Genomic DNA, 26,356 nt, shown 5'->3' on the forward strand with positions numbered 1-26,356 from the left:
TAATTTTTTTGTATTTTTAGTAGAGAAGGGGGTTTCACCATGTTGGCCAGGCTGGTCTCGAACTCCTGACCTCAGGTGATCCACTTGCCTCAGCCTCTCAAAGTGCTGGGATTACAGGCGTGAGCCACCGCGCCCAGCAGTTTCTAGTCTTTTTAAATCTGGAAAGTTTCTCAGCTTTTCTTTGCCATTCATGACACTAACATTTTTTGAAGAATTCAGGCCATTATTTTGTAGAATGCCTCTCAATTTGGATTTCTCTGATATTTCCTCATGATTAGATTTAGATTTTGCATATTGGGCAAACGTACCTCAGAATTCATGCTGTATCCATCTCAGTGCGCTTGAAGAGACACATGTTGGCTTGCCCCCATTATTGGTAATCATTTGGTAACTTTGATCACTTGGCTAAAGTGATTTATGCCATATTTCTTTCACTAGAAAATTTGAATTAGTAGGTATTTTGTAGGAGATATTTCAATGCTATGGAAATATCCTATTTTTCACCATATTTTCACTGACTAGTTTTACTGTGTATTAATTACTCTTTTCTTATTAGTTATGATGGTCCCAAAATGGAAGTTTTACTAACTGTATCAGTCATTTATATTTATTAGTTGGTGTTCTACTGCAAAGAATTTCTCTTCTCCCCCTTTAGCCCCAATAATCCTGGATTATTATTTTATTCAATGGGTTTATAATCTGTTACTATCATTATGTACTTCGGTGTTCAGTTGTTGAAAATTGTCCAGCTATAGGCTCTATTCAGTGGGTTTATAATCTGTTACTATCATTATGTACTTTGGTGTTCAGTTGTTGAAAATTGTCCAGCTGTAGGCTCTTTAAACTGGTTTCTGTGTACTTTTGACATGTCTGCGTCATTTTTTGAGCCCTTCCTTACTTCAGGCACAATAAAATATTCTAGGTTTATCTTGTACTAGAATCAGCCATTTCTCCAAGAAGCCCTGGTGTTTCTTTCAGTGGATTTTCTAAAGCAGCATAGCCTAATACCATTTCAAAGCCCAGGCTCCATCGCTTGTGAACTGAGTTGACTTGGTCAAATTACTTAATCTTTCTAAACCCTAGTTTTTATCTGGTAAATGGGGATTAAGATGGTACAAACCTCATAGTGTTGTTGTGAAGATTAATTTAGACAGTTCACTTAGATAACGCATGTCACATAGTAAATATGACATAAATGTTGCCTATTATTATTATTACATTACTGTTCCCTCTGTTTTCCTTTAACAGGTTGTTCTTTTAAAGAATTATTGAAGACGAAGGTTTTTTTCTTTTTTTCTTTTTATTTTTTTAATGGCTTTACAGAATCTTAAATAGAATACAGTTTGACATGACGGCAAAAAATGTAAGTATTTGTAAATTTTTAATGTAAGTATTTTTTAAAATGAGCTGTGCTTTTTCCTACATATTTTCTCACCATTCTGGTTAATCTGATTTAATTTACTTGCATGGATTTATAATTGTATTTGTTTATGTTTATGCAGAATATGAGATAAGCTTTAACGCGATTGAATATAGTGCCCTAATGGAGATAGTAGCATTCTTGCAAATTGGCACCAAGCTACTTCTCAACAGCTGCAAATTGCTATCTCCAGAAAGTTTCCCACCCCGCCCTCCTCTTTTGGATATTGTAATAAATTTGTTTTGGTACATGCTGGAGGGTTACTTGGCCTTTTTGAGCAAATCACTGTTTTCTTTGGCTTAATTTTTTTATTTTTATTTTGTGGTTACTCAAGGAAATGTATGTGCTCAGATATTGTCTGAAAGTAGCTTGCTACCTTCCATGAGATGGTTCCTGAAGAAACATTAGATTTTAGATGTTTTGGAGAAGTTATTCAAGATTTTCCCTCTACTTGAGGTGATCATTTCTGAATATACCTCCTTTCAAGTTGTATGTCACTCTTTATTTATTTATTTGTCACTCTGTATTAATGAGTTTGTTTCCAGTTATGGTAAAGAATTGTGCCTTAAAGAGTATAGCATATAGGGGAATTATTTATAAATTGCTTTACTGTTCCAATGTTATATGTATTAAAGTATAATTGCTTTACTGTTTCTATATTATTATGTAGGAATCTTTGACTGGGAATTAAACAAAAAGGGAATTTGTTATAAAGATACAGGGATGTCTCAAGTAATTTAAGAGTGGGAATTCTGTGGGCCCTGGGAAAGATCCAGGCCCAGAAACTAGAAATCCAGCAGGAATTGAAGCAGTATTTAGTTTTCATTTCTCATCTCTCTCAGCTTGTTACCGTGTACCTGCTTCATTTCTCCCTCTGTCTGTCTGTCCAAATCATCTTTCTCAGTTCCCCAGCCAGGATGGTAGAACATGGCCCCACTCAGCATTTCCATCTACATGTTAGGAGACCAGCCTGTTCAGAAAGAAGTGTGAAGAAAGGGAAGGAGGCAGGCTGGGCACGGTGGCTCACGCCTGTAATCCCAGCACTTTGGGAGGCCAAGGTGGGTGGATCACCTGAGGTCAGGAGTTCGAGACCAGCCTGGCCAACATGGTGAAACCGCATCTCTACTAAAAATACAAAAAGTAGCCAGGCGCAGTGGCAGACACCTGTAATCCCAGCTACCTGGGAGGCTGGGGCAGGAGAATCGCTTGAACCCAGGAGGCGGAGGTTGCAGTAAGCTGAGATTACCCCATTGCACTCCAGCCTGGGGGACAAGAGCAAGACCTCATCTCAAAAAAAAAAAAAAAAAGGGAAGGAGGTAGCCTGATACATCCTGCCTGCCTGTATGAGCTCCAGTTTCAGACTCCTTAGGAGGAGCCTCTGGCACAGTTAAAGTCTGATGTCGACTAGTGCTTTAATTAGTTGTGACCAGGTGAAGCAAGTGTTGTTGCATGAAATGGCTGCTGAGGGCACAGCACAGTGTGTGAGGAAAGACGATAAAGGGTTTCTTGTGAGTCAGACTGATAGTTCTAAATATTGCCCATTATGCAGCCGAACAGTAGCATTAACAAACAAACCCTTATTACATTATGTCTGTTTGCTTATTTTGGGTTATAATTCAGAACATTGCTTTTAACACGCATTGGTAACTAGAAGCAGATACAGATTTTGCTTCATTATAATTTAGGGACAGTCATCAAGATTTATTGAGTCATTAGGATATGAGGGCAGGAAGGAAGTTCGAGACTTCTCAGTATTTGACTTGTGTAACTGGGTAAATGACTGTGCTGTTTAATTAGAAGAGGAATTCTTAGGGAGGTATAGGATATTGTGATAAACTTAAACATTCTGTTTTGAACATACTAAAGTTGAGAAACCTAAAAACTTCCAAGTGGAGATATTGGCTAGGCAATTTGATAAGTGACTCTGGCGCTCAGGGGAAAGCTTAGGAACAGAGGTAGAAATTTTTGGGTCATTTCTTTTTTTGAAATGGAGTCTTGCTCTGTTGCCCAGGCTGGAGTACAGTGGCACAATCTCAGCTCACTGCAACCTCTGCCTCCCTGTTTGAAGTGATTCTCCTGCCTCAGCCTCCCGAGTAGCTGGGATTACAGGCATGTGCACCATGCCTGGCTAATTTTGTATTTTTAGTAGAGATGGAGTTTCTCCATGTTGGTCAGGCTGGTCTCAAACTCCTGACCTCAGGTAATCCGCCCGCCTCAGCCTCCCAAAGTGCTGAGATTATAGGTGTGAGCCACTGCACCCAGCCCAGGTCATTTCATATTAAAATTATTGTAAAGCACTGGGACTACATGTGATCATATAGTGAGTGCATGGATAGCAAATATATAAGGACCAAGGTCTGAGCACAGGGATTCTCCAACAAAAAGATGGAAAGCAAGAGAAGCCATGAAGGACACTCAAAGAATGGGCAAAGAAAGGAAGAAAAGAGTTATCCTGATGATCTGGAGGCCCAGGTGAAGAAAGTGTTTCAAGGAGAAGTGATCAATTGTGTCACATGTTACTGAGAAGTGACTCACAAACACAGAAGAGATTATAGATAGGGAAGAGATTGCCCTCTTACAGAGGCATTACTAAACATGTATTCAAATACTTACATTTTAAATTTTCTCATTTTACATGTCTCTGATGACAACAGTTTTTTTGTGAAGAGTTACTTTTGTCTTATCCATGCTTTATTAGGTCTCTTATAGTTGCAAATAATCGAAACCCTATCAAAACAGCTTAACACAAAAAGTGGAATGTATCGACTTATGTAATTGGAAAGTCTAGAGGCTGCTTCAAACACATCTAGATTCTGGGGATCAAACGATGATGTCAGGGGTCTGTCTTCTTCCATCTTTAGGCCTTCTGTATGGTGGCATAATGGCTTGCACTGGCCTCATAATACTTGTCTCAGAAGGAGAGAGGGAACTTTTGTTTTTTAAAGAGATGGCATCTGGCTATGTTGCCCAGGCTGGTCTCAAACCCCTGGCTTCAAGGGATCTGCCTGACTTGGCCTCCCATAGTGCTGGGATTACAGGTGTGAGCCACTGCACCTGGCCCCTTTTTAGTATTTATGTTTCAAAATCTATGGAGGAGCTTGAGTTGACCTTGCTTAAACTCCGTGGAGAAGGAAGTGGGATACGGTAAGTGGCCAGGCTTTGAGTCATGAGCCCATTTGTGCTGCATGGCACGGTTGAGCCTCTAAGATTAATTGTCCTACTAGAACTACATGAGATGTAGGATTGATCATTTTGCAAAAGGAAGAGGTGAGGAGCTGGCAACATATTTATTGTATCTGGGGTAAAATTGCTATCAAATAGTATCTAGTATCCAGTGATATTCTTCTAGACCAAAAATGCAGTTGTGTTCTAATTTAAGCAGTAATACAGTAAAGAATTTGAAATATAATTTTTGAGGGTTTTTTTTTTGCCTTGTCAATGAATCTTTAAGAAAAACATGTAGGCTGTAATACTCATTATGGAAAAATTAGAAAATACAGATAAAGAAAAGAAAAAATAGCCTAGAGACTGTCAGCAACATTTTGCTTAGGAAGATATCTGATTTGTATACAAATTTATATATATAGCAATCAAAATGTATAGACATTGGCCCAGCACGATGGCTCACGCCTGTAATCCCAGCACTTTGGGAGGCCAAGGCAGGTGGATACTTGAGGTCAGGAGTTTGCAACCAGCCTGGCCAACATGGTAAAACCCCATCTCTACTAAAAATACAAAAATTAGCTGGTCGTGGTGGCAGTGTGCCTGTAATCCCAGCTACTTGGGCCAGAGGGGGCTGAGGCAAGATAATCACTTGAACCTGGGAGGCGGAGGTTGCAGTGAGCTGAGATCATGCCACTGCACTCTAGCCTGGGCAATAGGGACTATAAAGTGCTGGGTTTATGGGCATGAGCCACCGTGCCTGGCTACTATTTAATTTCTGTGATGAATGCATTTTCTTATCTTGATATCTCTGGAACATCATTTTAAGTGTCTATTTTATTTTAGTTTAGTTTAGTTTGGGACAGGGTCTTGCTCTGTTGCCCTGGCTGGAGTGCAGTGGTGTGATCATGGCTCACTGCAGCCTCGACCTCCTGGGCTCAAGCGACGCTCCCACCTCAGCCTCTCCAGTAGTGGAACTACAGGCACCTTGCCCACCTAATTTCTTCTGTTTTTTGTAGAGCCAGGATCTCACTATGTTCCTTAATGCTGGTCTCAAACTCTTGGGCTCAAGCAATCTTCCTGCCTTAGCCTCCCTAGGTGCTGCTATTACAGGCATGAGCCATGGTGCCTGGTCAAAGTGGCTATTTTATATTATTTATTGTATGGATATTACACCAGTTTCCTAATATTGACCATTAAGTTACTTCTGCTTTTTTCCTCTTTGGAACATTTTGTCTATTTTTGCTCACTCATCATATTATTTCCAGAAGACAAAATTCTACGAAATTACTGAGCCAAAGTGTGTATAATTTTTTAGAGGTTTTGATTCATATTGCTTAGATTGCACAGATTTATGTATATACTTGTGGTATATGAAAGTGACATTTCTTTTTATATGTTTATAAATCTTTGCCAATTTAATCAGCAAAAACTGTGTGCAATTTATTACATTTCTCTGATTACTAGTTAGGTAAACTAACATTCTGTATGTTTATTGGTCACTTGCATTTCTCTTTTGCATATGGTCTATGTCAGGGTTGAAGTATTGGAAGCCATTGCCATTTGGATGACAACCCACACTCAAATATTGCTTTGCCATATTAACAGATATATTTTTGCCAAATTAACAGATATATTTACATAATCATTTGACTTGATCCTATGAGCTCTTTAGTTTGTCTTGCACATACGTTCTATCATTCCCATTCCATGATCACCTTGCCTGTGAAAGGTAGAGCTTAACTGAGCACAGATGATCTTACTCTGAACTTTATCTTTCAGTAATGTTATGTCAGTCAGAAATGTTGAATATCAATGAAATTACAATATTATTAGTGAATATGATCTGATTTTTTTTTTTTTTTTTTTTTTTTTTTGAGATGGAGTCTTGCTCTGTCACCCAGGCTGGAGTGCAGTGGCGCAATCTTGGCTCACCGCAAGCTCCGCCTCCCGGGTTCACGCCATTCTCCTGCCTCACCCTCTCCGAGTAGCTGGGACTACAGGGGCACGCCACCACGCCCGGCTAATTTTTTTGTATTTTTAGTAGAGACGGGGTTTCACCGTGGTCTCGATCTCCTGACCTCGTGATCTGCCCGCCTCGGCCTCCCAAAGTGCTGGGATTACAAGCGTGAGCCACCGCGCCCGGCCCTGATTCTTAAAAATTGAACTTAGATACTTTGAATTCAGTAGATGCATAGTGACTGCTTATATAGTACACAACACAGCATTGGAATACCCAGATATTGTTCCACTACAGTAACCATTTTATATATATGTATCTTAAAACATCATGTTTTATACCTTAAATACAGACAATACAATTTATTTTTAAAAATTGAGAAGAGGAATACTCAGCATATTTTCTTCAGGACATGATTAGGCAAATAATTTAATATGAAATATGGGTTCACTTTTTTCTCTTGTTCATTGAAAGATAGGTCCTTTTTAAATAGGTAGAATAAGGGAAGAATGGCTAATATTTTAGGATGCTTTCGCTAGCCAACTTCTTCTACTCTCAAATAATACAGTTTTTTTGAATCTTTACAAAGTGTTTGTGATAGTAGAAATTAATACATATTTTGAAGTTTTAATTAAATATATTTTGGGTTTATATATAAGCTTTAAATACAAACACCTCCCCTCCATCTATGAGACTAAGATTAGCATGCAGTATTGACTCACAGTTGACTTTTATCTTTTTGGAGTACAATTTGTTGGTTATTAAGATGCAGGTGTACAACTGCTTAAAAAGTTTCCACATTCGTTGGCTGTTTTACTCTGCAGAAGTTGGATATTATTAAGAGCAGGTGTTTAAGCATAACTGTAACCCAGTAACTGAACTCTCTATTATGAATATGTGGTTTTAGTTGAGGTTTTTGCCATTATTGTTGTATAATAACAAAAAGGTATAAACTGATCCTTTTGAAGTTATTATAGTACATGTATTTAAGTGGTTATATTGTATCAAGCATGGAATTTATTAAAGGCTGTCTTTGCCTTCTTTGCTTTCTTTTTAAAGTAGAACACCAACAAGTTTTGCCTCTGTCATCTTTCTATAGCAGAAGAGTTTAAAAAGGAGGGGGGAGTTAGTAGTAATGGCATAATAAACTCTTCAACAAATCAACAAGTTGGATATTTAACATTATTTGTGAGCAACTCTGAAGAGCCATAACATATAGTTATTTGTTGCAAATTTTGTTGGAAAGTATTATCTTTATTTCTAACTGAAAACTGATAAGAAGCTAGACAAAGTTAAGTGTCTGCACTATTATCTACATAGAATTAAGAGGCCATTTTCTAGATGACTTAGTCTCAGCTACTGTCATAAAAATTTGATGATGATAGATTCTAGAGATAGATTTGCATCAGAATCACTTGTTAGGATATGAGAAATATGTAGAAATATTACTGCTAACATACTTCTTGACAGAAAGAAATAGCTATTAATAGAGCATTTGAATTCTTAGTAGAGCATTGAATTATCAAATAATGAAATAATTAGCTCTTACACTGATATTATAAACTATCAAACAATCCCTTATGAAAAATATAAATATGGCCAGGCGTGGTGGCTCACGCCTGTAATCCCAGTACTTTGGGAGGCCGAGATGGGTGGATCACTTGAGGACAGGAGTTCAAGACTAGCCTGACCAACAGGGTGAAACCCTGTCTCTACTGAAAATACATAATTAGCTGGGTGTGGTGGTACATGCCTGTAATCCCAGCTACTTGGGAGGTTGAGGCAGGAGAATTGCTTGAACCCGGGACGCAGAGGTTACAGTGAGCCGAGATTGTGCCATTGCACTCCAGCCTGAGCAACAAAAACGAAACTCCGTCTGAAAAAAACAAAGAAGAAAAATATAAGTAGTCAGTGTTTAAAACAATAAGTGGATAGTTATAAAGTTATAAAGCTTTGTGTGCTTTAAAATCTTTTCAGATTGCTGGAGATCTGATGTGCTGCACAGTGATGATAATTAATAGTACTGTATTGTGTGCTTGTAATTTGCTAAAAGGATAGATCTTAAATTGAATCTTTGCAATGCACATATACACAATAATAGCTATATAGAGGTAATGGATATGTCAGCTTGACTGTGGTGATCATTTTACAATGTATACATATATCAAAACATCAAGATGTACACCTTAAATGTATGCCATTTTTATATATCAATGATATCTCAGTAAAGGGGTTAAAAAATCCTTTCCATGTGGTAGTACCTTGAAAGTATAGTTTGAGGGCTGGGCGTGGTGACTGATGCCTGTAATCCCAGCACTTCGGGAAGCTAAGGTGGGCGGATCACTTGAGGTCAGGAGTTCGAGACCAGCCTGGACAACGTGGTGAAACCCCTTCTCTACTAAAAATACAGAAATTAGCTGGGCGTGGTGGCAGGTGCCTGTAATCCCAGCTACCTGGGAGGCTGAGGCAAGAGAATCACTTGAACCCGGGAGGCAGAGGTTGTAGTGAGCCAAGATGATGCCATTGCACTCCAGCCTGGGCCACAAGAGTGAAACTCCATCTCAAAAAAAAAAAAAAGTATAGTTTGAGGTATCGTACCACAAACTTGTGATGTTACAAGTTAGTGTAATGTAACAAAATTGTAATGTTTCAAGATTACAAATCTTCAATGCTTACAAAAAGTATTTGATAGTAATAACAGAGCCAGTTTTTGGATGTTTGCATTCTGCCAAGTTTTCAAAAATTGAGGGTTTTTTTTTCCTCCAGGCTTTGTAATATATTTCTAATATTCTGTTTGATGATATTACTGTATTCAGCTCTGTGAGGCCAAGTAGTGTAGTGGATAGTACCTTAAATGAAATAAATTATCTAAAAGTGAATTCATAAATACTTGCTGTGAGTAGTCCCTCAAATATAATACTGACAGTAACATATGCTAACATGGATTGAGCAGTATGTGCCAAATACTGTGCTATATACTTTACATGAATTATCTCATTTAGTCTTTATAACAACCTGAATTGGTAAGTACTGGTATCACCCTCCAATTTACAGATGAGGAAATTGCATGACTTGACCAAGGCCAAACCCCTAGTAGGCTTGATGGTCCAGAATATGAATCCAAGCAGTTGGACTTGAGGCCAATGTATTTTACTTCTGCATTGTGGTATTAATGGTCTTTATTTGATTCCTCACATGTCATAGTATTGAAAGCATTTTAGATAGTGATTAAGAATAGTACAAATTAAGGGCAACAGTGAGGATGGAATTTTGAAATATCTATTGGCAACTTCATGGCTGCCACATTACTTAGTTGCTTTCAAAGAACTGTCAGTAAAATCTATAAAATCTCAGTTCTGCTCATAAGTAATAGTATTTCATTAATTTTTATCTTAAGCTGGACAATTCATATTCCCCTCACCTTTTTTTTTTTTGAGACAGGGTCTCACTCTGTCATCCAGGCTGGAGTGCAGTGGCATGATCTCAGCTCACTGCAGCACCTCTGCCTCCCAGGCTCAAGCGATCCTCCCGCCTCAGCCTCCCAAGTAGTTGGGACTACAAGCAATATTTTTCCCCTTTTAAATAATGTGTCAACATTTCATTTTAAAATAATACTCCTGTGGTTGATATAATTAATTCATCTTATGTGGCTATATATATTTGATATGGACGCCTGGTGGAAGATATAAAATAGCTTGTTAAGTGAACACATACTACTTAATATTCTATTTTTAACTTTTTAAACGGTTTTATTCAGGTTGGTTTGACTTCCACAAATGCAGAAGTAAGAGGATTTATAGATCAGAATCTCAGTCCAACAAAAGGTAAGGATTATTGAATAAAAATTTTCTGAATTAAGTTAGTTTTATTGCATTTGTTTTGTAAAATATGCAGCTACATGAATTACTTTATGTATAATAATTTTATGATATTAGCACGTTGTTCCATGCCACATAACTTGTGTTGTATGAAAGTCATTTACCTCTGACAGACGGAGGATTTTTGTGTGTGATTTTTCTCTTTCCTAAGAGATCTCTAAGATCCCTTATCAATGATCTTATTACAATTGAAACTATTCAGACCACTTTTTTCTTGATTTTCTTGTTTGAGAGTCCTACTTTCAAATGGTTTCAGTTGTAAGGAAGTACAGTAGAGAAAATACATATATATATATATATGTTTTCTATATTTTATATATGTGTGTATGTGTGTATTTCTTTGACTAATATATGTCTTGCTGGAAGAATGCTTATATCAGAAATCTGGCCTACTGGCTTGGTGCGGTGGCGCACACCTGTAATCCCAGCACTTTGGGAGGTCGAGGCAGAAGGATCACTTGAGCCCAGGAGTCTGAGACCAGCCTGGGTAACATAGTGAGACTCTGTCTTTACAAAAACTTAGCCGGGCATGGTGGTGTGTACCTGTAGTCCCAGCTACTCAGGAGGCCAGTGTAGGAGGATTGCTTGAGCCTGGAAGGTTGAGGCTGCAGTGAGCCATAATCATGCCACTGTACACCAGCCTGGGTGACAGAATGAGACCCTGGGTGACAGAATGAGACCCTGTCTCAAAAAAAAAAAAATATTCTGACCCACTAGTACAAGAACTTACACAGGAACCAGCAGTATCTTTCAATATGTCTCCTTGAACAGTATCTTGTGGTATATAGAGATACATGCTGAAATATCTACAGATGAAATTATATGATGTCTGGAATTGGCTTCAAAATAATCCACCAGGAGAAGGAGGGTAAAGTGGGTGGTATTATAGATAAAACAATATTGTCTTAAGTTGATTATTTGTTTAAGTTAGGTAATATTTCTGTGGGGTTTCATTATTCCTTTCCTTTCTCTTTTGTGTGTATTTGAAATTTTTCATTATAAACTGTAGGAACAAGATCTATTACAATACAAATAGCTATGAGAGAAACATCAGCTTCCTTAAAGGGTTTATGTCTAAGGTGGGAGATGTACTCTAGAGCAGGGGTCCCCAATTCCCGGGCTGTGGGTTCATGGCCTGTTAGGAACCAGGCTGCATAGCAGGAGGTGAGCAGCCAGCAAGTGAGCATTAGATTCTCATAGGAGGGCGAACCCTATTGTGAACTGCACATGGGAGGGATCTGGGTTGTGCAGTCCTTAAGAGAATTTAATGCCTGATTATCTGAGGTGGAACAGTTTCATCCTGAGGTATGTATTATGAGGCCATTTAAGAGATACTTTAAGCCTCAATGCTCCTCATTTTTTTTCCCACATGACAACATTCATAGAAAATGATAACATTTGTGGGATGCACTAGGGCTAAACAAAAAGGCTGCTTAAGGTCAGGATTAAGCTACCTAGAAGCTTCAGCTGCCCCAGGCCACTCCAGACTGCCATGAGGGCTGAGGGACTCCGTACTTTTGTATACCCATAGTTTATTCACAACACATAACTGGGAATCTCTGCTCTAATAAAATATAGTAATCAGGTGAGGGGAAGGAAGTGGGAACCACAAGCTTCGTAGACGTGGAAGACTATGATATTGAGTATTGCAATAATGAGAATAATGGAATGATGCAGCAACCTTGAAAATAAAAGAGAGGATAGCAAGTCATAAAGGGGAGAAGTGACATAGAAAAATGCTTTTGGCTGGGCATGGTCGCTCACACCTGTAACCAGCACTTTGGGGGGCCAAGGTGGGCGGATCACCTGAGGTAAGGAGTTTGAGACCAGCCTGAGCAACATGGTGAAACCCCGTCTCTACTGAAAGTACAAATATTAGCCAGGTGTAGTGGCAGGCGTCTGTAATCCCAGCTACTGCGGAGGCTGAGGCAAGAGAATCACTTGAACCCAGGAGGCAGAGGCTGCAGTGAGCTGAGATCACGCCATTGCACTCCAGCCTGGGCAACAGAATGAGAGTCTGTCTCCAAAAAAAAAAAAAAAAAGAAAAATGCTTTCAAAAGACAGAAGACAAAGAAAGAGAATGGGGGTTTAGGTGAGAAAGGTTGTCTTTGATGGTAGAATAGGCATCTGAAGGGTAAGTACTAGTTATAAATGTTAGCCCGGACAGATGTTAATACCAGTAAAGTTTAGTTACAGAGTAAAACCTTCTCAGTTTGTTTGACTTTATAGAACAAATGGAGAGGAAGACAGAGAATCATTTAAGAGTGGACTAGAGAGGTCAGGTTTTGAAATAGCTATATGATGTGTTTGTTTTTGAGACAGGTTTTGCTATGCCCAGGGTGGTTTTGAACTCCTGGAGTTCAAGCCTCTGGAGTAGCTGAGACTACAGGCATATGTCACTGCACCTGGCTGAAATAATTATATGTTTTAAAAGAAAACTGTTGCTCTTCTTTGAGCTGTTAGCTAGTAACAGCGGAAGTAACTTCATGTTAAGTGAACCAACAACATTTGGAAGAGATTTCTTTTAAATATTTTTAATTGGTAAAATTCGGTTAATATTTGTTACAGGCCCAAGATGAGAGTTGTATTGGAAGTGAAATGTAGAAAAGTATTTTTCTTAATTGAAATGATGATGTAGCAATGATATATAGAAACTTTTGAAAAATAGAAAAAAAATTCTACCTTTCTAATACAACCTTTTCTTTTTTGTAATTATATAATTATGTTTTAAAGTTATAAAACTGGTATATATTATAGTTGTCTATTTTCCTTTTTGACTGAATCTAAAAAACACACTTTCCATGTTTTGACATTTATAAATACCTTTCTTAGAGCTTCATACTGTTTCATTGTGCTTATGAGTAATGATTTATTAAACATTTTTTCATTTCCTTATTGTTGGATATTTGTCTTTTTTGTTGGTTATATATGATGCATATATATTTCTAGATATGATATAAACCTATGATGTTGGACATCATAATGAGTCTTTAATCAGCTAAGTTTTTGTTTCTTTTTATTTATTAAGATAAGTACTCAGAAGTGCAGTTACTGGGTCACTTCCCTGCCTAATTAAACCCTTTTAAGCAACTTCCTATTTAAATTAAAATAAAATCCCAAATCCCTTACCTGCAACACCCTGAAGTTAGGTCCTGAAGTTAGGTTCATTTTTTTTTCCTACCATTTTTCCTCTGTGTTCTTCACATATGACAATTTTCATTAATCTGTCTTCAAGTTAGCTTATTTTTTTCAATTATCACTATTCTATTAATCCTAGCCAATGATTTTTTTTTTCAGACATTGCATTTTTCAGTTCGAGAATTTCCATTGGGTTCTTTATGTTTTTTTTTTCTACTGAGGAGAGAGGGCGAAAGCACAAATGCAAGAGCATTGACAAAGAAATTGTAGAATGTTAGAGCAGCACTGAACTCATTTGAGGTTAAAGATCTTAAATCCTGCTGGGTGTGGTGACTCACACCTGTAATCCCAGCATTTTGGGAGGCTGAGGTCAGGAGTTTGAGACCAGCCTGACCAACATGGGGAAACCCTGTCTCTACTAAAAAATACAAAAATTAGCTGGGCATGGTGGTGGGTACCTGTAATCCCAGCTGCTTGGGAGGCTGAGGCAGGAGAATCGCTTGAACCAGGGAGGCAGAGGTTGCAGTGAGCCAAGATCACGTCATTGCACTCCAGCCTGGGTGACAGAGCAAGACTCTGTCAAAAAAAAAAAAGATACTAAATCCAGGAGGTCGACTACTTTTGTCCAGCAGCACTAATAAGAAAGATAGCTGGTCTGGGCACAGTAGCTCATGCCTATGATCCCAGCACCCTGGGAGACTGAGGTGGAGGGATTTCCTGAGTCCAGGAATTTGAGGCTGCAGTGAGCTATGATTGCACAACTGCATTCCAGCCTGGGTGACAGAGCATGACCCTGTCTCAAAAAAAAAAAAGAAAAAAAAAAAGAAAAAAAGACCTGGCGCGGTGGCTCACACCTATAATTCCAGCACTTTGGGAAGCCAAGGCATGCGGATCTCTTGAGCCCAGGAGTTTGAGCCCCCAGCCTAGCCAACATGGTGAAACCCTGTCTCTACTAAAAATACAGAAATTAGCCAGGTGTGGTGGTGCATGCCTGTGATCCTGGCTACTCGGGTGGCAGAGACACAAGAATCACCTGAACCCGGGAGGTGGAGGTTGCAGTGCGTCAAGATCGCGCCACCTCACTCCAGCCTGGGGGTTAGAGTGAAACTCTGTGTCAAAAAAAAGAGAAAAAAGAAAAAACAAAGATAGCTGGACTGCTCCAGGGTTGGGTTATATCCAGCCAGTACTACAGAAGGGAAAACAGTATAGATGTGAGACACATATAAAGAAAGATTGTTTTGTGGTAAGAAATGAGACCTGAGAGGTAGGCCACGTTCTTTCATTGATTCAGCAAATATTTATTGAATAGTACTTACTTACTGTGTGCCAGGCATTTTTCTAGGTGCTAAGGATAAACAAGGAATAGAACAAAGTCCCTTCCCTCACGGAGCTTACATTCTGGTGAGGAAGATAGATTACAAATACATACACATAAAAGACTGGTTATGTGAAAAAATCTATATATCAGGGTATAGGACTGAGGATAAAATAGCAAGGAGATTCAGCTTTAGATGGGGTGGGTCAGAGAAGAATGCACTGAGGAAGTAACAATGTAGCAGAGGAGGTGACTACACAGTAGAGACCTAGATAATGAAGTTATTACTCATAATCTGTAATGCTAATTAGACTGTGACTTAACGAATCAGTAAAGAAGTATGCAAAATAGGCTGGGTGCCGTGGCTCATGCATATAATACCAACACTTTGGGAGGCCAAGACGGGTGGATTGCTTGAGCTCAGCAGTTCAAGACCAGCCTGGGCAACATGGCAAAACCCCGCCTCTACAAAAATTACAAAAAGATTAGTTGGTGTGGTGGTGTGTACCTGTAGTCCCAGCTTCTCTGGAGGCTGAGGCAGGAGGATCACTTGAGCCTGGAAGGTGGAGGTTGCAGTGAGCTGAGATCGTGCCACTGAACTCCAGCCTAGGTGACAGAGTGAGGCCCTGTCTCAAAAAAAAACAGAAGTATGTGAAATAATAAGAAATGCAGTCATGTGCTGCATAATGATATTTCAGTCCATAATGGATGGCTATCCAGTGGTGGTCCTATAAGATAATAGTGTGTTTTTACTGTACCTTTTCTGTGTTTAGCTATGTTTAGGTACACAAATACTTACCATGTGTTACAGTTGCCTACAGTATTCAGTACAGTAACATACTACACATTTAGGTTTGTGTAAGTATACTCCATGATGTTTGTACAACAATGAAATCGCCTAACAAAGCATTTCTCATTTCTCAGAACTTATCCCCATTGCCAGTTGACACATGACTACATATATTAGTCTCTGCCCCTACTCTCTGGCACAGAACTCTTATAACCCTTGTAATTTCCTGAATGATAGGGGTGCTAGGAGAATCATTTGTCTTATCATTTGATCGCTGCCCTGATTCCTGAGACAGAGTTCCTAATACCCCTGTAGATAGGAGTACTAGGAGTATCTTTTGTTGTAATATTTGGTCTTTGACCCTAGTTTGTGACACAGAACTCCTAAGACCTTTGTAATTTCCTGAGTGATAGGAGCATCTGATACAGAGCTTCTAAATCCCTCAGGATTTCCTGGGTAATTAGGAGTGACTTTTGTACAAATGAGGTGACCCTTGGTGGGCTCCTGGATGGGGGCTAGTCACCAGAAAGATAAAGCCACGATTGTAAGCTTGAAGCTTTCAGCTCTACCCTCTATCCATTGGAGATGGGAGAAGGGCTGGAAATTGAGTTAATAATTAATCATACCTCTGTGATGAAGCCTCCATAAAAATCCCTGAACTGTAAAGTTTGGAGAGTTTCCAGGTTGATGCAGACACCCATGTGTCAGGAGGGTGGCGCACCCCAACTCTGGGGACAGAAGCTTCTGAGCTTGGAGCCCTTCCACACCTTGCCCTATGTATTTCTTCATCTGGCTGTTGATCTTGTTCATCTGTGTCCTTTGTTATATCCTTTAAAATTTAACTGATAAACGTAAGTAAAGTGCTTCCCTTTTGCTAGCATTCTGTGAGCCACTCTAGCAAATTAATCAAACCTGAGTAGGGAGTTTGGGGAACCCCAATTTATAGCTGGTTGGTCAGAAGCAGAGGTTACAACCTGGTGCTTGCAACTGGCATGTGAAGTGGGGGACAGTATTATGGCTCTGAGCCCTTAACCAGTGGGATCTGATGCGATCTCCTGGTAGTGTCAGAATTTATTTCTTGCTAGTAGGGAGAAATACCCACACATTTTGGTGACCAGAGGCAAAGTGTTTTGTGTTAAATGGTGTACAAGAGTTGGAAAAACACTTTGTTTTTTTTTCCCATCCTTAATAAAGTGATACCATCAGAAAGAGAACCCTAGAAGCAGAATGTAGACAAAACCAGAAGTGGAGGTGATCCTGAAGAGAGAGAGGCAGTAAGTTCTCAGAAGTTACCACCAAATCCAGGTGAAAAAGAACAAGGGCGGAAGATAGTGACAGAAGGGAAGGGAAAGAAATGATAAGCATGAATAATATTTTAAAAGTAGATTTGGTGACTGAGGTTTGGTCACCTCAGTCAGAGGCAAGGTACTAATCAAGGTAGATTGCTGGGATTGCAGTTTGATTGACTGAGTAGATAATGGGTAGAGATTTCCCATCCATTCTCTGTTTTACCAGTAGAACCCTTTTCCCAGTAAAATCTTACATGGAATCCAATATATCAGTTAGACAAAATGAGGCTAATGTGGGTGGAGGACCTGGAGCTTCCTGAGGTTATTAGCAATACTTCTAAAGGGAAGTAGGACAAGAGGTGTTACATGCACATACACCGAAGAGCTCTTTTTTAAGATTTAACTGTTTCCAGCTTCCCTTGTCCTTGCCCTCAGATATACAGTTGGCAGGGGAAATTTTTGTTACTTTTCCCCCTTAATAAAAGAGTAATAAATGCTCATTAAAAAATACAAAGAAAAATGAGAAAAATACAAAATCTAGTTCAAATACACAAGACTAAAACAATATATTTTCTTTTATTATTTTTTATGTGCAGCTTAAAAATAAGGTTATAATCATATTTATTTCTAATATTTTAAAGTTTTGATTAAAAATTTTTTAAAGTTTTTGTGGGTACATAATGCGTATACATATATATTTATGGAGTACTTGAGTTATTTTGATATGGACACACTTTATCAAATGTGTAATAATCACATTGTGGTAAATGGAGTATCCATCCCCTCAAGCATTTGTCCTTTGTGGTTACAAACAATCCAGTTATCTCTTTTAGTTATTTATAAATGTATAATTAAATTATTGACCGGCTGGGTGCAATGGCACATGCCTGTAATCCCAGCACTTTGGGAGGCAGGCGGATCACTTGAGGTCAGGAGTCTGAGACCAGCCTGGCCAACATGGTGAAACCCTGTCTCTACTAAAAATATAAAAATTAGCAGAATGTGATGGCACTCGCTTGTAATCCCAGCTACTTGGGAGGCTGAGGTGGGAGACTTGCTTGAATCTGAGAGGTAGAGGTTGCATTGAGCTGAGATCACACCACTGCACTCTGGCCTGGGTGACAGAGCAAGTCTCTGTCTCAAAAAAAAAAAATCAAATATCAAATATTATTTATTCTTTCTGGGTTTTTTTGTACTCGTTAATCACCCTCACTCCCCCTGCCATCACTGCCACACCACTATGTTTCCCAGCCTCTGATAACCATAGTTCATTTTCTGTCTCCACGTGTTCAGTTGTTTTAGTTTTTAGCACCCACAAATAAGAACATGTGAAGTTTATCTTTCCGTGCCTTGCTTATTTCACTTAACATAATGACCTCTGGTTCCTTCCATGTTGTGAATGACAGGATCTCATTTTTTTTAATGGCCAAATAGTACTCCACTGTGTACATGTACCACATTTTCTTTGTCCATTTGTCTGTTAATGGACACTTAGATTGCTTCTAAATCTTGGCTATTGTGAATAGTGCTGCAGAAAACATGGAAATACAGACGTCTCTTCAATATACTGATTTCCTTTCTTTTGGGTGTATACCTAGTAGTGGGATTGCTGGATCATGTGGTAGCTCAATTTTTAGTTTTTGAGGAACTCCCAAACTGTTCTCCACAGTGTACTAACTTACATTCCTGCCAACAGAGTACAAGGGTTCCCTTCTCTCCACATCCTCACCGACATTTGTTATTCCCTGTGTCTTGGTTAAAAGCCATTTTAGCTGGGGTGAGATGATATCTCATTGTAGTTTTAATTTGCATTTCTCTGGTAATCAGTGATTTTGAGCACTTTTTATATACCTGTTTGCCATTTATATGTCTTCTTTTGAGAAATGTCTATTCAGATCTTTTGCTCATTGTTTGATTGAATTGTTATCTCTTTTATATTCTGGTTATAAAACTTGTCAGATGGGTAGTTTGCAGATGTTTTCTCCCATTCTGTGGGTTGTCTCTCACTTCGTTGATTGTTTCCTTTGCTATGCAGGAACTTTTTACTTGATATGTTCGCATTTATCCATTTTTGCTTTCGTTGCCTGTGCTTGTGGGGTCCTGCTCAAGAAATTCTTGCCCAGACCAATGTCCTGGAGATTTTCCCCAAGGTTTTCTTGTAGTAGTTTCATAGATTTAAATCTTTAGTCCACTTTGATTTGATTTTTGTATATGGCGAGAGATAGGGGTCTAGTTTCATTCTTTTGCATACGGATATCCAGTTTTCCCAGCACTGTTTATTGAAGAAACTGTCTGTTCTCCAGTGTATGTTGTTGGTACCTTTCTGGAAAATGAGTTCACTCTAGGTGTATGACTTTGTTTCCGGGTTCTCTGTTCTGTTCCATTGGTCTATGTGTCTGTTTTTTTGCCAGTATCATGCCATTTTGTTTACTATAGCTCTGTAGTGTAATTTGAAGTCAGGTCATGTGATTCCTTCAGTTTTGTTCTTTTTGCTCAGGATAGCTTTGGCTATTCTGGGTCTATTGTGGCTCTATATAAATTTTAGGATTGTTTTTTCTATTTCTGTGAAGAATGTCATTGGTATTTTGATAGGATTGCATTGAATCTATAGATTGCCTTGGGTACTGTGGACATTTTAACAATATTGATTCTTCTAGTCTATGAATATGGAATATCTTTCCATTTTTTGTGTCCTCTTTAATTTCTTTCATCAGTATTTTATAGTTTTTATTGTAGAGATCTTTCGTTTCTTTGACTAATTCCTAGGTATTTAATTTCATTTGTAGCTACTATAAATGGTATTACTTTTAATTACTTTTTCAGATTGTTCACTGTTGCCATATAGAAGGCTACTGATTTTTGTATGCTGATTTGTGTCCTGCAACTTTACTGAATTTGCTTAGCAATTCTAATAGTTTTTTTGTGGAGTCTAGATTTTTCCAAATATAATATTATATTACCTGCAAACAGACAATTTGACTTCTTCCTTTCCAATTTGAATGGCCCTTTATTTTTATCTCTTGTCTGAATGTTGTAGCTAGGACTTTCAGTACTATATTGAGTAACAGTGTTGAAAGTAGGCTTCCTTGTTGTGTTCCAGATCTTACAGGAAAGGCTTTCACTTTCTCCGTGTCCTATATTTTACTAGCTGTGGGTCTGTCATGTCTGCCTTTTATTATGTTGAGGTACATTCCTTCTGTACCCAGTTTTTTAGGGATTGTGTCATGAAGGGATGTTGAATTTTATCAAATGCTTTTTCAGCATCAGTTGAAATGATTATATTGTTTTTGTCCTTCATTTCATTGAAATGATATATTACATTGATTGACTTGCATTCATTGAGCCATCTTGCATCTCTGGGATACATCCTGCTTGGTCATGATCAATGATCTTTTTAATGTGTTGTTGAATACGGTTTGGTAGTATTTTGTTGAGGGTTTTTGCATCAGTGTACATCGGGGTATTTGCCTGTAGTTTCCTTTTTTTTGATATTTCTTTGTCTGGTTTTGGCATCTGGGTGATACAAGCCTTGCAGAATGAATTTGAAGTATTCCTGTCTCCTCCATTTCAGTGGTCCCCAACCTTTTTGGCCCCAGGGACTGGTTTTGTGGAATACAGTTTTTCCATGGACTGGGGTGAGGGGTGATATGGTTTCAGAATGATTCAAGTGTATTACATTTGTTGTGCACCTTATTTCTAATATTATTACATTATGATATATAATGAAATAATTATACAACTCACCATAATGTAGAATCAGTGGGAGCCCTGAGCTTGTTTTCCTGCAACTAGGTGGTCCCATCTTGGGGTGATGGGAGTCAGTGACAGATCATCATCAGGCATGAGATTCTCACAAGGAGCACACAACCTAGATCCCTCACATGCACAGTTCACAACAGGGTTTGCACTCCTGTAAGACTCTAATGTCGTGGCTAATCTGACAGAGGTGGAGGTCAGGTGGTAATGCAAGCAGCAGGGAGCAGCTGTAAATACAGATGAAGCTTCTTTCACTCGCCCGCCACTCACCTCCTGCAGTGCAGCCTGGTTTCTAACAGGCCACTGACCAGTACCAGTCTGTGGCCCAGGGGTTTGGGACCCCTGCTGTATTTTTTGGAATAGTTTGAGTAAGATGGATATCAGTTCTTCTTTAAATATTTGGTAAGATTTAGCAGTGAAGCTATCAGGTGCTGGGCTTTTCTTTACTGAAAGCCTTTTTATTACTGCTTCAATCTTGTTACTTGTTATTGGTCTGTTCAGGTTTTGGATTACTTTATGGTTCAGTATTGGTAGGTTGTATGTGTCTGGGAATTTATCCATTTCTTCTAGGTTTTCCAATTTATTGGCATATAGTAGCCATGTTGCTTCTAGTAGCCACTAATGAATTTCTGTGTTATCAGTTTTAATGTCTCCTTTTTCATCTCCGATTTTATTTATTTGGGTCTTCTCTCTTTTTTTCTTAGTCTGACTAAAGGTTTGTCAATATTATCTTTTCAGAAAACCAACTTTTTGTTTCATTGATCTTTTGCATTGTTTCCTGTGTTTCAATTTGTTTTATTTCTGCTGTGATCCTTATTCATTCTTGTATTCTACAAATTTTAAGTTTGGTTTGCTCTTGCTTTTCTAGCTCTTTAAGATGCATCATTAGGTTATCTATTTGAAGTTTTTTCACTTTTTTTATGTAAGCACTTATACCATAAACTTCCCTCTTAGTGCTTCTTTCACTATATCCCATAGGTTTTGGTGTGTTATGTTTCTTTTATCATTTGTTTCAAGTAAATTTTAAATTTCTTTCTAATTTCTTTTTTGACCCTCTGGTCAACTGGTAGCATATTGTTCAGTTTCCATATCTTTGTACAGTTTCTAGAATTCCTCTTGTTATTGATGTCTAGTTTTATTCCATTGTGGTCAGAGAAGATGCTTCATAATATTTCAATTTTTTGAATGTTTTAAGACTTGTTTTGTTACCTAACATATGGTCTACTCTTGAGAATGATCCATGTGCTGAAGAAAAGAATGTGTATTGTGCAGCCATGGGATGAAATGTTTTGTAAATATATTATTAGGTCCAATTGGTCTATAGCAAAAATTAAGTCTAGTGTTTCCTTGTGGATTTTCTGTTTGGAAGATCTGTTCATTGCTGAAAGTGGGGTGTTGAAGTCTCCAGCTGTTATTGTATTGGGGGGTTTATCTGTCTGTTTAGCACTAATAATCTTTGCTTTATATATCTGGGTGCTCCAGTGTTGGATGCATATCTATTTACAATTGTTATATCCTCTTGCTGAATTGACCCCTTTATCATTATGTAATGACCTTCTTTGTCTCTTTATAGTTTGTCTTGAAGTCTGTTTTATCTGATACAAGTATAGCTACATCTGCTCTTTTTTGGTTTCCATTGTCATGGAATATCTTTTTCCATCTCTTTATAGATCTGCATGTGTCTTTATTGGTGAAGTATGTTTCTTGTGGGCAACAAGTCGTTGGATCTTGTTTTTTATCCATTCAGCCACTCTATGTCTTTTGATTGGAGAGTTTAGTCCATTTTCATTTGATGTTATTGTTGGTAAGTACGGACTTACTCCCGCCATTTTATTGTATTCTGGTTGTTTTGTGATGTTCTCTTCCTTCCTTCCTGTGTTCCTTTTAGTTAAGGTGATTTTTCTCTGGTGGTATGATTTCATTTTTTGCTTTTTATTTTTTGAGTATCCATTGTATGTTGTTTGATTTGAGGTTACTATGAGGCTTGCAAATAATATAACCCATTATTTTTTAAACAGATGACAACTGGCTGGGTGTGGTGGCTCATTCCTGTGATGCCAGCACTTTGGGAGGCTGAGGCGGGCAGATCACTTGAGGTCAAAAGTTCGAGAACAGCCTGGCCAACATGGCAAAACCCCATCTCTACTAAAAATACAAGAATTAGCCAGGCATGGTAGTGTGCGTCTGTAATCCCAGCTACTTGGGAGGTTGAGGCATGAGAATCACTTGAACCTGGGAGGCGGAGGTTGCGGTGAGCCGAGATCGCGCCACTGCACTCCAGCCTGGGTGACAGAGCAAGACTCCATGTCAAAAAAATTAAAAATAAGTGAGATTTGTACCTTCAGATGATTTCTTATTGCTCATTAACATCCTTTTCTTTTAGATTGAAGGACTTTCTTTAGAATTTCTTGTAGAACAGGTCTGGTGTTGATGAAATCTCTTCGCTTTTGTTGTCTGGGAAAGTCTTTATTTCTCCTTCATGTTTGAAGGATATTTTTGCTGCATATACTATTCTGGGGCAAATGGTTTTTTCCTTCAGCACTTTAAATATGTCACGCCACTCTCTTCTTGGACTGTAAAGTTTCCACTGAAAAGTCTGCTGCCGGGTGCTTTGGAGCTCCATTGTATGTTATTTGTTTCTTTTCTCTTGGGGCTTTTAGGATTCTTTCTTTTATCTTTGACCTTCAAGAGTTTGATTATTAAATCCCTTGAGGTAGTCTTTGGGTTAAGTCAGCTTGGTGTTCTATAACCTTCTTGTACTTGAATGTTGATATCTCTTTCTAGGTTTGGGAATTTTGCTGATATTATCTCTTTGAATAAACTTTTTACCTTATCTGTTTCTCTGCCCCCACCTTAAGTTATTAAGGCCAATACCTTAAGTTATTAAGGCCAACAACTTTTAGATTTGCTTTTTTGGAGGCTATTTTCTAGATCTTGTAGGTGTGCTTCATTCTTTTTTATTCTTTTTTCTTTTGTCTCCTCTGATTGTATGTTTTTTGTTTTTTGTTTTCGAGATGGAGTCTTGCCCTGTCACCTAGGCTGGAGTGCAATGGCGCAATCTCGGCTCACTGAAACCTCTGCGTCCCGGGTTCAAGCCATTCTACTGCCTCAGCCTCCTGAGTAGCTGGGATTACAGATGCCCGCCACCACACCTGGCTAATTTTTGTATTTTTAGTAGAGATGGGGCTTCACCAGGTTGGCCAGGCTGGGACTGTGTATTTTCAAATAGCCTGTCTTCAAGCTCACTAATTCTTTCTTCTGCTTGATCAATTCTGCTGTTAGAAGACTCATACATTTTTCAGTATGTCAGTTGCATTTTTCAACTCTAGAATTTCTGTTTGATTCTTTTTAGTTATTTCAATCTCTCTGTTAATTTTATCTGATAGAATTCTGAATTCCTTCTCTGTGTTATCTTGAATTTCTTTGAGTTACCTCAAAACAGCAATTTGAATTCTCTGTCTGAAAGGTCACATACCTCTTTCCCTCTGGGATTGGTTACTGGTGTCTTACTTAGTTCATCTGTTGAGGTATTGTTTTCCTGGATGGTCTTGATGCTTGTGGATGTTCATTGATGTCTGAACATTTACGAGTTATATATTTATTGTAGTCTTTGGTGTCTGGGCTTGTTTGTACCTGTGCTTCTTGGGAAGGCTTTCTAGGTATTCTAAGGGACTTGGGTGTTGTGATTCAAGTTTTTAGTCATGGCAGCTGTATCTGCATTAGGGGGTACCTTAAACCCAGTAATGCTGTGGTTCTTGCAGACTTGTAGAGGTGCCACCTTGGTAGTCTTGGATAAGAACTGGGAGAATTTTCTGGTTTACCAGGCAGAAATTCTGATTATCGTTCCTTACTTTTTCCCAAACAGAGTGTCTCTGTCTGTGCTGAGCTGCCTGGAGGTGGGGGAGGGGTTACATAAGTATCCTTGTGGCCACCACCACTGGGACTGCACTGGTTCAGACCTGAAGCCAGCACAATACTGGGTCTTGCTCAAGGCCCTGGGGCTCTACAATCAGCAGGTGGTGAAGCCAGCTAGGTTTGTGTTCTTCCCTTCAGGGCAGCGAGTTCTTCTGGGCCCCATGCGGCTTGAGAGATGCCATCTGGGAGGCAGGGCCTAGAGTCGGAAACCTTAGAAATCTACCTGGGTCTCTATTCTGCTATGGCTGAGCTGGCACCCAGACCACAAGACAAAGTCCTTCTCACTCTTCTCTCCCCTTTCCACAGGCAGAGGAGTCTTTTCGCCGGCCACCACCACAGGTCCATGGAGAGTACTGAGAGGCCACTTCCAGGGTTTACTTAAGGCTCAAGGGGTCTTCAGCCAGCTTGTGGTGAATGCTGCCAGGCCTGGGACTCACCCTTAAGGTTGATGGGCTCCTCTCTCATCCAGAGAAGGTCCAGAAATGCTGTCGAGGGGCCCAGGCTTGGAATCAGGGACCCCAAGAGCCCACTTGGTGCTCTACCTCAGCTAGTGACTCAGCTGGTACCTAAGCTGTGAGACGAAGTCGCCTTTATTTCTCCCTCTGCTTTTCTCAAACAGAAGGAGTTTCTCATTGACCTAGCTTGGAATGTTCTGGGTCATACCTGAAGCCAGCATGTCTCAGAGTCTCACCCAAGGCCCATGAAGTGTACTGCCTGGCTACTGCTACTGATTATTCAGGGCCCAAGAGCTCTTTAGTCAGCAGGTGAGGAATCCTGCCAGGACTGGGTCCTTCCCTTCAAGGCAGTAGGTTCCTTTCTGGACCATGGTGTATCTAGAAGTGTCTTCTGGGAGCTAGGGCTTAGAATGGGCTCATGATTCTGCCAGGTGCCCTCTTCTACTGTGGCTAAGCTGGTATCCTAATTGCAATACAAAGTCCTCTTTACTCTTCCTTTTCCACTCCTCAAGCAGAAGGAAGGAGTGTCTTTTGGAGGTTGGAGTTGTGCAGCCTGATGTTGGGATAGGGGTGGCGCAAGCACTCCCTTAGCCACCCCTGTTGATGTCTCACTAGGTTGTATGCCCCGATGTCCACTGGCTCTGAGCCCAGCACAGTGCTAGGACTTGCTGAGGAATTGCAGTCTTTTTGGCCTAGACTGCCTTTTAAGTTTGTTTAGGACCCCGGAGCTCTGCCTGTGGTGGAGTGCTCTGCCTGTGGTGGCAGAGCTTGCCAGAACTCAAGTTCTGACCACTGGGATGGATGATTCCTTCTGTCTAGAGCTGTTCTATATGTTCCCTCTGTGGGTATCAGCTGAGTTCTGCCCAGTGTTGACAGCACTGAGTTCCAATGCAGAGTCTCACAGTCGCTGAGCTCTCCCTCCCCCAGGTGCATAGATTCTCTCTTTCTGCCATGTGGCTGCTGCCAGGGGATGGGGGAGGGGTGGAGTTGGTAGTTCAAGACTCTCTTTCCTACCCTCTTTGGTGCCTCTTTCAGCAATATGAAGTTAAAACCAGGTATTATGATTGCTCCTGATGTTTGGTTCTTATGAAGGTACTTTTTTGTGTCGATAGTTGTTAAATTTGGTGTTCCTGGCCGGGCGCGGTGGCTCACGCTTGTAATCCCAGCACTTTGGGAGGCCAAGGCAGGCGGATCACGAGGTCAGGAGATCGAGACCACGGTGAAACCCCGTCTCTACTAAAAAATACAAAAAAATTAGCCGGGCGTAGTGGCGGGCGC

The 26,356-nt window shown here is 39.5% G+C and overlaps 1 protein-coding gene across 4 annotated transcripts in view; it reads left to right on the top strand.

The window, feature by feature from the left end:
• The window catches only part of TFDP2 (transcription factor Dp-2), a 194,424-nt gene that overhangs the window by 48,707 nt on the left and 119,361 nt on the right, over positions 1-26,356 (top strand). For 3 of the 4 annotated variants that reach the window (XM_030816712.1, XM_030816714.1, XM_030816713.1), the window contains exons 2-3: positions 1,249-1,363; positions 10,300-10,366. In XM_030816712.1, the coding sequence (XP_030672572.1) occupies positions 1,349-1,363; positions 10,300-10,366 (82 nt within the window). In that variant the 5' untranslated portion in view covers positions 1,249-1,348. The remainder of the gene's footprint in view (positions 1-1,248; positions 1,364-10,299; positions 10,367-26,356) is intronic. The other variant, XM_030816716.1, reaches the window with a different exon arrangement.

The sequence above is a fragment of the Nomascus leucogenys genome, chromosome 8 (assembly GCF_006542625.1).
Source record: "Nomascus leucogenys isolate Asia chromosome 8, Asia_NLE_v1, whole genome shotgun sequence".
In the NCBI taxonomy this organism is placed as follows: Eukaryota; Metazoa; Chordata; class Mammalia; order Primates; family Hylobatidae; genus Nomascus; species Nomascus leucogenys.